This window comes from Martes martes, assembly GCF_963455335.1.
Source record: "Martes martes genome assembly, chromosome: 16".
NCBI classification, from domain to species: Eukaryota; Metazoa; Chordata; class Mammalia; order Carnivora; family Mustelidae; genus Martes; species Martes martes.
This window is the reverse complement of record NC_137904.1, coordinates 46,660,557-46,672,988: the sequence shown is the minus strand read 5'-3', so window position 1 is coordinate 46,672,988 and position 12,432 is coordinate 46,660,557. Positions and strand designations below refer to the sequence as shown.

Here is a 12,432-nt window from a genome sequence, read left to right as displayed (position 1 = left end):
AGGCTTTTGATGGGCAGTAACAGGCGAAGGGGGCCACAGGTGGAGATAAGAGGGGCAGGGTGGCTGGGGTCAGGGTGTGAGGAGGTCCCCGGGACAGGGTGGGCTGGGGGGAGCCCAGGGAGCCCTGCCAAGGGTGGCCAAGGCTGGCTGGGCTGACAGGTGCGTGTGTGGCCCAGGTGTGGTCTACGACACGTTCATGCTGAAGCACCAGTGCATGTGTGGGAACACACACGTGCACCCTGAGCACGCCGGCCGGATCCAGAGCATCTGGTCGCGGCTGCAGGAGACGGGCCTGCTTAGCAAGTGTGAGGTAAGGGAGCCCTTCCTTCTTCCATCCCCCAGCCCAGACCCAGCCAAAGCCCTTGTGTCCCCCCGTCCACAAAGCTGCTCTCTGTGTCATCTTCATCCTTCGTTCAACTCCTGACCTCAGGGTCCGTCCCCTCAGCCACCTCTCCGTTCCTTCCCTTGCAGCCCGTTTTGCTGACTGGGGGCGGTCCTGTACTGGGGCACCTGGGGGCCAGGGCGCACATTCACAAAAACTATTAGATTCTCTGAAGGCTAGAAAGCAGCTCCATGCATCCCAGGCTGTGGGTCAGAGAGAGGGTGTGGGCCTCAGGGAGAGCTGGGCCTCACCGGCCTCCTCTGCTCTCCCCATGCAGCGGATCCGGGGTCGCAAAGCCACACTGGACGAGATCCAGACGGTGCACTCTGAGTACCACACCCTGCTCTATGGGACCAGCCCCCTCAACCGACAGAAGCTGGACAGCAAGAAGCTGCTCGGTGAGCCAGCAGGCGGGGTCTGGGCTATGTCCACCGCCCTGCGGGGATAGGGAACTGTCAGGGTAGGGAGGTGGGTCCCCTAGGGCACAGGCCATCCCCTTGCTGCACTGCCCATCTCCAGGGTACACGTCTCCAGCCACATAGACTGTCACACCGGTGGGGTGCACTGCGGCTTGTAGAAGGGGGCAGGTCAGTGATAGGGGAGGGCTCTGCTCTTCTCCCTGATTGTCCCCTTTTTCTTCTTGCCATCTGCTCCAGAAGTAAGGTGTCCCCTCCCCAGAATAGGGCACAGACCTCTTCGAATGGGTGCGGGCCACAGAGGCCTGTCCTTTGCTCGGGTCTGGCCGCTTTTTTCAGGCATGGAGCTCGCCACCCTCTGCGGGCCCCAGCTTCCCAAGTAGCTCTGTCCCTCTTCTATGCAGGCCCCATCAGCCAGAAGATGTACGCCGTGCTGCCTTGTGGGGGCATTGGGGTGAGTAGGGTACCTGCTAATAGGGTGGGTGGGTGGCTCTCCCAGCTCTTGCCCCGCCTTTCCTGCCCACCATGGCTGCTGGGCCCACTGTCCAGGTGCCCACCCCCATTCTTGCCCTCCCCCTGCAGGGGGCACGCTGAAGCCTGCTCTCCTGCCCCCGCAGGTGGACAGTGACACTGTGTGGAATGAAATGCACTCCTCCAGTGCTGTGCGCATGGCAGTGGGCTGCCTGGTGGAGCTGGCTTTCAAGGTGGCCTCAGGAGAGCTCAAGGTGAGCGTGTGTCCAAGGCTGCAGCCCCCCTTGGCTTGGTCCTGTGTCCTCAGGGGTGGAGGACGGGGACAACCTTGCCTTTCCCTAGAGCAAGTCACTGTCCCTAGGCGCCTTAACTATCAGGTGCCGGAGTCGGGGGGAGGTGCTAGTTCCTGGACCAGCTAGGGAGGCGAGGGGTCAAGAGGGGACTGGGAAGGAGGCATGGGCATCTGATGCTCTCGGGTATCTTGAGGTCAGAGATGGTGCCTGCCGATGCGCGTGGCGTGCGGCCATGTTCCTAGCATGAGGGTTCTCTTCCCTGCCTGGTTTATTTCTCCTCCTATATCCACCCTCCCTATGACCACCCTGTCTGCCTGTCTGTCTGTTGTCTCTGACCCTCGGCCTGCACCTCTTCAGAACGGATTTGCCATCATCCGGCCCCCGGGACACCACGCAGAGGAGTCGACAGCCATGTGAGTGCCCCCACCCCAGACCCACTGCCCTCCCCGCTTCCCTTTTCCCTCCCAGCTGAGCTGATGTGTCTGTTTTGCTCCGGGAGCAAACATCTGCTACAGCTGACCTCCCCAACCATTTTCTCCCCCACCCGGCCACCAGGGGTTTCTGCTTCTTCAACTCTGTAGCCATCACAACCAAACTCCTGCAGCAGAAGCTGAACGTGGGCAAGGTTCTCATCGTGGACTGGGTAGGCAGTGGGCTGCTGAGGTCGGGGTCCGCCTTCAGGAGGGCCTCACCCCGACACTGCCCCCTCTTTCTCAGGAGCCCGCACCACTGCTGGGCCTGAGGCCTTACCACAGCTCTTCCTGCTGGAGCATTCGCCCAGCCCTCCCATTCCCGTGCGGCTCCCTCCTCACGAAGAGATTCGAAAGTGGTTTTAGCCCTGGTCCATCTTGGCCCCCACCTTGTAGCCTCAAGCAACCGAGATTTTCTACCTGGAATAGTGTAGACCATTACCAGCATTGCTAGAACCACTCTTTCTTTCTTTCTTTTTTTTTTCAAGATTGATTTATTTGTTTTAGAGTGTGAGTGTGCATGCCTGGTGGGAAGGGCGGGTGGAGGGAGAGGGAGAGAGAAACCCAAGTCGACTCTGTGCTGAGCACGAAGCTCCATGCGGGGCTTTATCTCACCACCCTGAGATCATGACCTGAGCTGAAACCAAGAGTTTGGACACTTAACGGGCTGCACCACCCAGGCGTCCCTGGAGCCACTCTTGATGCAGGGGGTTGGGGGGGTGTGGTGGACTCTGCCGGGACACACAGTACTGCTCCTGGCCACATCGAGTAGTACAAACAAGTTTGGATGTGCATTTCTATAAATGGAGACCCTGAGCTGTTGGGTGACATAGCCACAAAGTCACATAGTTTGGGGTGTTGGGCCTGACACTTGTGTTCCTGCTGCTGGGCACTGCTTCTCAAATGCCACCTCTCAAGGCAGCAGGAAAGGCACCCACCACTCCCGGTGACTGGGAAGTACCCAGGAGCAGTCGTCAGCAAAGACATCTCTTTGAAGCCCAGCTCTGGCTTAGATATTCATGGAAACGTTGGGTTCATCAGAACGTATCTGCTTTCAGTTGCTTACCAGCTCTAATGTTTCCTCCCAATTGTTGAATGGAGTAGGCTTGCAGGGAGGTCCACCATATGTATCCCATGGCTTTGTGTCGCTGCACAGTGACCCACGGACCCCGGGTAGAGAAGCATGGGATGATACCGTGGTGAACGGAACACGATGCCCTGTAGCCAGTGATGGGCTGCACCCCCCGAGTTCACCATAGAGTGGAGGTGGGGGGCAAGTGGAATTTTGACCTTTGGGGCCAGAGCCTGGGATTTTTTTTCTGATGCTTCCATCCCTCCCCACTAGGACATTCACCACGGCAATGGCACCCAGCAAGCGTTTTACAATGACCCCTCTGTGCTCTACATCTCCCTGCATCGCTATGACAACGGGAACTTCTTTCCAGGCTCGGGGGCTCCTGAAGAGGTATGGTTCCTGGGCTCAAACGTGGGGCCCCTTGGGGAGGTGGCAGAACAGGACCCGGCAGGGAGCCCCGGAGGCCTGTGGTGGTGCTGGGTCCCCGGGGAGTTTGGGCTCCTAGTGGGAGGACCACACAGGCCAATTGCCCCTCCATGCAGAGCAGTGGTGAGTGGAGCAAGGGCTGGAATCAGGGCTGAGGGTGGGGGCAATGTCTGGGATCCCCAGGCAGTGAGAATAACCCCTCCCCCACCGCGCTGCCAGGTTGGCGGAGGGCCGGGCGTGGGGTACAATGTGAACGTGGCGTGGACGGGAGGTGTGGACCCCCCCATCGGAGACGTGGAGTACCTAACGGCCTTCAGGTGGGGACTGAGAAGGGCCAAGGGCAGGGTGGGAGCCCCCTGGCCCTGCCATGGGAGGGGCAGAAGGCACTCAGTTTGGTGCGGGTGGAGGGGGTTGTCTCTGGGTGGGGAACAGAGCGAGGTGAGGCCTGGCCTAGCCACCCGCCTGGGTCAGCTTGGGCCCTCTCCTTTTGCAGGACAGTGGTGATGCCCATTGCCCACGAGTTCTCACCTGATGTGGTCCTGGTCTCTGCCGGGTTCGATGCTGTTGAGGGACACCTGTCTCCACTGGGTGGCTACTCTGTCACCGCCAGATGTGAGTGCTGGGGGATGGAGGGAGGCTGCGGAGCAGTGAGGACGGGGTTGAGTGGGGACACAGAGCAGGAAGGGACTGGTATTGCAGAGGCTGGGAGGATGGAAGTGGCGTGGTGGGGCAGGTCCAAGACTTGGAATCATCTTGGCAGGAGCCTCCCGCTCTCCCTCTGCCTACCTTGGACTTGGGGGCAAGCAGAGGGTACGTCTCCTCCCAGAGTCATAGGGATAGAGCTTGTTGATCCCTTGTGTTTCAGTGGTGCTCCTTGGGACATATAATTGGAATTTTAAAAAATCTCATCTGTTGTTTTATCTTTAATGGAGCATTTAGTCCATTGACATTGAATTTTATTATATTATGGAGATGTATTGGGGCTTAAATCTATCATCTTATTTTATGCTATTTGTTCCACCTCTTGTGTTTATTTTTCTCTTCTTCCTTACCTTCTCCTGTTTTTGTTTGTTTTTTTTCCTTTCTTCTTCCTCCCTTCACCCATCCCTAAAGGCTTTGGCCACTTGACCAGGCAGCTGATGACTCTGGCAGGGGGCCGGGTGGTGCTGGCCCTGGAGGGAGGCCACGACTTGACCGCCATCTGTGATGCCTCTGAGGCCTGTGTCTCAGCTCTGCTCAGTGTAGAGGTAAGGGGTACAGGGAGGCAGAGGGGGTGAGGGCCCCTTTCTTGATCAAGCAACACTGATCAAGAAGGTGGGAAGGTTTTCCTGATTCCTAAAGACAGCTGCTGGCCAGGGAGGGCTTTCTGACCCAGGGTTCCTCCAGAAAGCTAGGTTCACACCTGTCATGGGAGACGTCTGGGGCCAAATGTGGAGTGTTAAGGGGACCAGGCCCCATCCTGGCTCACTCCCCACTATGAGCCTTCTCTTCTTTCCCCGTCCAGCTGCAGCCCTTGGACGAGGCCGTCTTGCAACAAAAGCCCAACATCAACGCAGTGGCCACGCTAGAGAAAGTCATCGAGATCCAGAGTGCGTGAGGAGAGGCTCAGGCCTCAGCCGGACAAGGGGGCAGAAGCTTACAGGCCTGCCAGGGCTGGGGATGTAGTATGAGGCTTCTGTCCTCCCTGACCCCTGCTTGCCCCTTGTGCACAGGCAAACACTGGAGCTGCGTCCAGAGGTTCGCCGCTGGTCTAGGCCGTTCCCTGCGGGAGGCCCAGGCAGGTGAGACGGAGGAGGCGGAGACTGTGAGCGCCATGGCCTTGCTGTCGGTGGGGGCCGAGCAGGCCCAGGCTGCTGCAGCCCGGGAGCACAGCCCCAGGTAAGCTTCCTTTTTGACCTCTGCCCTTGCCCAAGCTGGTGCCCCTACCTCAGTGCCCACCCCCCCCCCCCAATCACCCTGTGCTTGTTCCTCCAGGCCGCCAGAGGAGCCCATGGAGCAGGAGCCTGCCCTGTGACACCCTGGCCCCCATTCCTCTGGGCTTCATCATTGTGATTTTGTTTATTTTTTCTATTAAAAACAAAAAGTCACACATTCAACAACGTGTGCCGTGTGGGTCTCTCAGCCTTGCCCCCCTGCTCCTCCAAGCTGTCTTGGGCCTCGCCCCCAACTTCCCACAGCGTGGCCCACGTCTCCATTCTAGAAGTTTGCTTCCCCTGTAAGGTGTGTGGGGAAGGTGCCCTTTCCAGCCCCTCATCCACGTTGTGTCCCATGCCCACTTTTCCCGCAGTCTGTCCTTTTCCCCCTTGGAGCCTGGGCCAGTTTAAGGTGGGCACGGGGGCCCAGATAGTATTGTCTGGTTTTGGGGTCTCCCTGACTGAACAGGAAACAGTAAGTTTGGTGCCTTGGCTTCAGCTGACTTGGGGGGAAATGCCTTAATTTCACCCTCCTTCCCTCTCCAACCTCGGGGAGATCGGGAAGGTTGCTTTACAGTGTAAGACACAGAGTGGAGGGGAGGTGGTCTCCCATCCTGCAGTTCCCCACTTTTTCCCTCTTCGTCGTCCTCACCATCTCTGCATAGACCCCCCTTTCCCTCCTTTCTCCTGGCCTCAGCACTGAGGGGAGGGCTTCTGCCCCAGGAGGTGGGCCTGTGGTCTGTGGGCCAGGCAATCTTGCTTCACACTTCTCCTGGCCTGTTTTCCGTTCCCAGGGGCTGGAGAGGGTCCGAGTGTGTGGGGAGGGATGGGGCTGGACTCCTAGGTTCTGAGGGACCGGGGGAGCTGCAGAACCAGGCCTGCTCGCTGCCTTACTCTTTTGGCTTCCCTGGCCCTCTGGTGGCACAGCCTGGGGAGGGAGAGGTGATCCCTGCAGGGGGACTCCAGGCTGGGGAGAGCCCCACTGCTGTTCAGGACATTAATGCAGCCATCCAGCAGGCCATGAGAAGGGTCAGTGGCCCACCTCCCTCCTGGGGCCTTAGACCCTGAAGCCCAGGGATGGTGAGGGTAGGGGTTCTAGAAGGGGCAGGGCCGGAACCCAGGAGTCTTCCCTCAGCTATAGCTTCCCTTCCTCCTGGGCTTCCTCTGCTGGTCACTAGCCCAAGGGAGCTAAGACCAGGAGGGACTGAACAGCACCCTTTCTCTTTCCCAGGAGCCCAGCCTAGCCCTCTGTTTCTGGGGTTGGGGAGCTCATAAGGCTTCTAGGGAATGCGGTCTAGCCTGTAGGAAACCAAAGATGGGAAGCGGTTCCCAGGGGGCTGAGTCTTCCTCCCTCTTCCTCCCAACACCACACATACTTTCTTTCCACCCCATCCTGAGGGCCTCACCTGTCTGTTTACATATTTATTATCCTAATGGGGGCCTGAGTAGGATTGAGGGAGCTAGGAGAGGGCCAGGAGTCCCACCACCATTGGCTCATTGTGTGCTGTGTCTTGTGTACTGTTAGTGTGTTCTAGATCCTCCTGGGGGATGCGGATGGGGCTAGGCCCAGTGTAGCAAGCCTCCCCTTGCTGAGCCCCAGCTCCGGGCCCTTAACCCTCCCTCTCCCCATGGCTGGTCTGGTTCTCATGTAAACCCACTCCTTGCTTTGTCTCCCTGGATATGGATTTCAGTTAAGTATTTTGTAATCTGTTACACTGTGTGTCCTTATGTAAATAAACTTGTTTCTGGCAGTGCCTTCTGGGGCTGTTGTCTCTCTTCTCTGGGCTTCCAAATGGAATAGAGGTTCTCATTCCCCATCCTGGCCCAAAAAACTGCTCTGCTTTTCTCCAGTCCCTGGAGTAGCCAATTTAGGAAACAAGAGGCTGGGGTGGGAGGGAGCGGTGTCTCTGTCCTCAGAAGTTAGAGACAAGGTTTCACCAAATCTAGCCATAGCATCTCATGGGACCTCTCTTGTGGCCTAGGTGGTGATACTGGGGAGAGGGCCCAGGCAGAAGGTCTCCGTGGAAATGGGTGTGGGGGATGCAGAACAGGTGGCCTGGCAAGGGTCTCACTTGGACAAACATAGGCAAGTTCAGTGGAAATGTGCGCATAGGCAAGAAAAGAATCCGGAAGTGTTCAAGGGCTTTATTGGGGCTGTTCTGAGCCCCTCACAGTGTTACAGGAGCCCAGTGGTCTTGATGTTGCCTTAGCTCCCTGGGAGCTTGGGGGGGAAGGCGGGATGACCAGCCTTTCTGGGAAGAGAGAAGGCCCTTCTCTGGGGCTAAGACCAGATGACGGAGCAGTGGGAGACAGAGGATGAGCAGGGCCTGCTGGGAGCTGGAAAGGGAATGGGGCTGCCTTCCGGAGTGTGGAGATCACAGAGTGTTGGCTTTTTGGGGTGGGGGATGCAAATGGGAACAGGAGGCACTTGAAGTCAGGAAGACCGGACGGGTGGTGTTTCATGGGCACTGAATGTGTACACCACCCAGGGCACGAGGGCCAGGACTAGGCATGGCCACAGGGTGTACTTGAGGAAATTGAAGATGTAGAAAAGGCTGATCTGAGGGGGGTGGCCCAGCCAGTCCAGGGGGCCCAGCAGCCCCATGGCCAGCACAAGGCAGGCTATCTTCTGGCCGTGTCCCAAGTATGCCCGCCGTACCTGGGCATAGCAGGGAGAGTGCAGGGCGATGCCCAGACCCAGGGCGGCCCCCGAGTCGCGGCTCAGGGAGGCAAAGGGCCGGCTATCCACGTGCACCCACTCAGGCCGCTCACACCACTTGGAGGCCAGGCTGATGGACCTATGGGGAGGAGGGGTCTTTGCCAGGAAAGACATTCCCCTCGAAGCAAGAGGGCCAATGGCTTTTAGCTCCTTTGGGGTCTACCCCCATGTTCTGCTGTGACCCCGGGAGAGTCTGTGTTTGTGAAAAGTAACGTGTCCTTTTTTAGCTACAGTAAACCAGGGACCTACCAAGGCTAGGTACAGGTGAAGCAGGACAGGCCCCAGCCTGCCCAAGCTTCAAAGCAGGACTTACCAAGAAAGGTCCAGGCCCAGTGTAAAGAGGGTCCAATAGATGAGGCTGGCACCCAGCAAGAGGGCCAGTGAGGTCAATCCGTAGAAGCTTAGCTCCCGCTCCGTGGGCACGCGGGGGGTCATGAGCCAGCCCAGGACAGCACCTAGAGAAGTGGGGTAACAGCAGCTTCAAGGGGTTTGGGGATATGAGCCCCCCAAGCTGTAGGGCAGCTTGGCAAAATAGTCTGAGCCGTAAGGGCACCTTGGGGTCCACTGTACGAAGGGAAGATCCTATACCGGTCCTCCCACTGCCAGAGGCACCCCCAGGCCCACCCTGGGGCCCCAGCTGCTCACCAGTTATTAGGCCACCCAACACCTGGTGAGGGAAATGTGCTAAGAGGAAGATCCGGGACAGGCCGACCGCCAGTAGGAAGGTGCAGTAAGCCAGGCTGGGTATCATCCTTACCCAGTGGCTACAAAGAAAAGCAAACAGTTCAGGGGGTGTCCATACACAGCTCGCCTTCCCCCAGCACTCAAGCACTTCATGGTTTGACCAAATGCCCCAGGGCCGCCAGAACTCCAGCTCCCAGGCTGCCCTGTTGCTGGGTCTCTTGGATCCAGGGGTTGGGGGGATGGTAGGCAATGCCGAGGCGTACCTGTGGGTCCGAGTGGCCAGCTGGGAAGAGATGGCCGTCATGATGGGCCAGAGGGCGGCTCCTGTGATCATGCAGTGTCCAGAAGGGCTGCCTGCCAGGGGATCCAGAAGCTTGAGGTGAGAGCATGAGCGTGGAACTCAGGAGCCCCTGGTGATAGCTGAATGCAGTTGCCATTGCACACCTCCCCCTCATCCCCACCGCTGCCCCCACCCCTGCCCCACCCTGGTCCAGGCTTCCTCTGCCCTGCAGCCTACTTCACCCCTGCCTGAGCCCACTGCTCTCAGGCTTCTGCTTTGCCCTGTGTCTCTTGGCTCTACTCAAAACAAGGTGGTTAGCTGCACTCTGGCCTGGGCGCTCTCCTCCCTGAATTCAACTCAGTCTTCCCAGGCTCTCTTTGTTCTCTGGGTCAGTAATGGATGGGCTGGGTGTCTGGTTAGGCCACCCCGGCTGAAAAGCACTCTGAAACACTCACCAAACCCTACCCACACCAGGACAGGGACGTTTGGGGCTTCCCACCTGGACCAGTTTCACAAGAAGAGGGGAACTGGTGAACCTGGGCTGGGGCCTGGCTGTAGTACCCAGACTCATGGACCCACCAAAAGGGCCTGTCTCCAAACAGAAACCTAGAAGAGAACAGATGCAAGATGACATTACACGCACATGCAGTCAGGGGAACAGGCGGGGAGCAGAAGGATGTTTCTGGAGGGCCTGCATGGTGGAGTCTGCAGGGGAGTCCAATTCTGTGCATTACCTTGCAATGATTTTTTTTTTTTTACTTTGGAAGAGAATGCACGCTATTTTTAAAGAAGTGATAAGGAGACAAGAGACCATGTGTGTGCACATGTGTGCAAGTGCACACTTGGAAATGTTCATTAGTCCCACTCTTATCCCACTGCAGGGCCAGCCCTACTCTTCTCACTCCTAGTGAGCCCGGGACCTGCCTCTTTTGCTCCCAGACCCCTACTCATGCTCCTGCTTCTCCCTCTTCCTATTCCCCAAATTCCAGCATCAATTACCTACATGTGAACTCCTTAGGTGGGTCTGCGGTGTTTGAAACCGGGAAAGGGAAATGGACAGAGGAAACTGAGAAAGAACAAGGAGGACCAAAAGTTCAAGGTCCCCTGGCCTGGCAGGTGCTTTGCTGGACCCTGGGAAACGGCACACAGAAGAGGCTACGCTGCTGGGGCCAGAAAGAGAAAAGGTGGGAGAGCAGAAAAGATGCTGCTGGGGAGGGACACGAAAGGGAGCCGCCTCTCCTTGCCACCAGGTTCACACACCAGGTGCTCCAAACACACTTAGGAAATGAACAAGGGCTTTGTCACGTGGGGGAGGGGCACTGAGCGTGTCTACCCAACACAGCTCACACAGACTCTGAGCAGAGAGAGAGCACAAAGCAAAGGGCAATTAGGCAAAAAGGAAATGGTGAGACTGTTGCTTTTCCCTTTTCAGGAGGGATGAAACTCTTGCAGAGAAGAGTGGAGGGGAGGGTAACTCCTATTTTGTTTTTCAGCAAGTCATTCCAGCCTGTTCAAATGTCTGCTCTGAACTCCCTTCCCTCCCCCAGGCAAGGCATCAGGCAACAGGGGATGAGGTGAATGGGGAGGAGCAGCTCATGCCCAGCAGGAGGCATAGCTCCCCTCTTCACCACGGTGAGAACAGGTGGCACCAAGAGATAAGCCCTTGGGGGCCCCACACACTTGCCTGGGATTCCTGGCTTCTAAGTCTGTGTGAGGAGCCCACTAGTAAACGGAGGAGAAAAGGAAGGAGCAAGTGTTCCCTGGGAAGCAGTGCTTTTCAAGTCTTACTAGGCACTCCAATCATCTGAGGTCTTTGATAAAATGCAGATTCTGATTCAGTAGCTCTGGCCTGGGGCTTGAGATCTTGCATCTCTAGCAAGTTTGCAAGGGCTTCCTAAGCTGCTGGTCCGGGTCCAGGAAATGCACCTTATTTTTCCAGCACCTTAGCAGCTATTGTGAAGCCTGGCACAAAGCATGCTTCTTAGCAACTATGTCAAATAAATGAATTACTAGATGAATGAAAGCGTGACCTGAGAAGCAGGACTTTTTGCTACTTAAGCCGCCCTAGCCTCTTCTTAAAATACAGATTCCCAACCCTTTCCCTGAAATTTCTAAGTCTGTATGTCTGAGGTGGGATGAGGTACTGCATTCTAAAGGCGCCCCTTAGGTGATTTCTCTGATCAGGCCTGTTTGAGAAATACGAGTTTAATGAGTAACATGGGGACTCTGAGGTCTGAGACCAAGATGCACAATGATGCTCAAAGGAAAAAAGTCAGGGGACACGGGGTAGGGGAGAGGAGGTCTTAAGGCTATGGGTTCAGTGGGGCGGGTTGGCGGGGGAGGTCCGAGCCTTTAAGGCACCTGCTTAAAGAGATCAGGGCTTGCCCAGGACTCAGGGCCCTTGGGGGTGGGGGGCCAGGGCGCCGAGGGCTTCGCTGTCTCACCACTTGAAGACGAGGTTGAGCCACTCGGTGATGAGGCTGATCCAGAGCACTGCGATGCCCACGCGGCGGGAAGCGTAGTAGGCCGCGGGGAAGTAGAACAGAAAGAGGCTCTTGGGATCGCCCAGAAAGGTGACCCAGAGCCACACGTTCTCCAACCAAGGCAGTTGGTTTTGCAGTGCCTCGGCCATCGCGATGCCCGCGCCCAGCGTGGACTCCATGACGACCCAGGGGCCGGCCGGGCGGGTTTATGCTCTAAGGCGGAAGCCGAGGAGTCTCGGAGACAAGGAAGCTGTTCCCCACTGTGGTCCAAAGCCCACCTCTCTGAGCCCCCGGCTCCGCCCCCTGCCCGCGGCCGGCGCAGAGCCCCGCCTCCTGCCCCGCCCCTCGGCAGTCCCAGACTCGCGCGAGCCGGGCCTTTAGCCGGTACCGTTTCCTCCAGTGCTCTTCCCGGGCCTTCCTTTCTACTGGGCAGCGCAGGGGACAAATCTTTGCGAAGGCGTTTCCGCAGAGCCCCACGTGGCCGCTGTTGCCGGCACGTGGGCATTGGGCGCAGAGGCGGCTCTCGCTGCTGTTCCGGGTCAAAGGAAGGACTGACTTGCGGGTCGGCGACACGCCCGGGGTTCTTGCTTTGCCGCTGCGAGATGGCTGTGTTATCACCGACATGTGGATTCCTTCCATACCAGACCTCTTTTCTCCGGTACCGCTACCCTCCAGAGATATTCTGAGATTTCATGAAGAGAAGGCTACGGGCACTGCTTCATCGGCGGAGCCAGGCATCGCCGGTCAGCGGTGAAGCGGGACCTTAAATTTACGTACACCTCTAATCAGACCATGCTCTTCTCCCCCAGCCCAAGAATCT

At 57.6% G+C, this 12,432-nt stretch overlaps 2 protein-coding genes across 10 annotated transcripts in view; one reads left to right on the top strand and one right to left on the bottom strand.

The window, feature by feature from the left end:
* Positions 1–5,632, top strand: part of HDAC5 (histone deacetylase 5) — a 36,265-nt gene extending 30,633 nt beyond the window's left edge. For all 8 annotated transcript variants that reach the window (XM_080826716.1, XM_080826713.1, XM_080826715.1 and 5 more), the window contains 13 exons: positions 177–310; positions 660–780; positions 1,203–1,252; positions 1,416–1,523; positions 1,920–1,975; positions 2,118–2,205; positions 3,378–3,497; positions 3,753–3,850; positions 4,027–4,145; positions 4,647–4,780; positions 5,038–5,122; positions 5,246–5,411; positions 5,508–5,632. In XM_080826716.1, coding sequence (XP_080682842.1) covers positions 177–310; positions 660–780; positions 1,203–1,252; positions 1,416–1,523; positions 1,920–1,975; positions 2,118–2,205; positions 3,378–3,497; positions 3,753–3,850; positions 4,027–4,145; positions 4,647–4,780; positions 5,038–5,122; positions 5,246–5,411; positions 5,508–5,547 — 1,319 coding nt within the window. In that variant the 3' untranslated portion in view covers positions 5,548–5,632. The remainder of the gene's footprint in view (positions 1–176; positions 311–659; positions 781–1,202; positions 1,253–1,415; positions 1,524–1,919; positions 1,976–2,117; positions 2,206–3,377; positions 3,498–3,752; positions 3,851–4,026; positions 4,146–4,646; positions 4,781–5,037; positions 5,123–5,245; positions 5,412–5,507) is intronic.
* Positions 5,633–7,574: 1,942 nt separating this feature from the next.
* Positions 7,575–12,039, bottom strand: G6PC3 (glucose-6-phosphatase catalytic subunit 3). 2 transcript variants are annotated; one of them, XM_080827433.1, is made up of 6 exons: positions 11,574–12,039; positions 9,629–9,735; positions 9,113–9,203; positions 8,811–8,929; positions 8,479–8,620; positions 7,575–8,244 (listed from the first exon to the last, which is right to left on the bottom strand). In XM_080827433.1, the coding sequence occupies exons 1-6, from the start codon at positions 11,789–11,791 to the stop codon at positions 7,881–7,883; spliced, it is 1,041 nt and encodes a 346-aa protein (XP_080683559.1). In that variant the 5' UTR covers positions 11,792–12,039; the 3' UTR covers positions 7,575–7,880. The 2 variants fall into 2 exon arrangements, with proteins under 2 accessions (XP_080683559.1, XP_080683560.1); XM_080827434.1 differs by lacking the exon at positions 8,811–8,929 and having other exon boundaries at positions 7,577–8,244; positions 11,574–11,891.
* Positions 12,040–12,432: the final 393 nt, after the last annotated feature.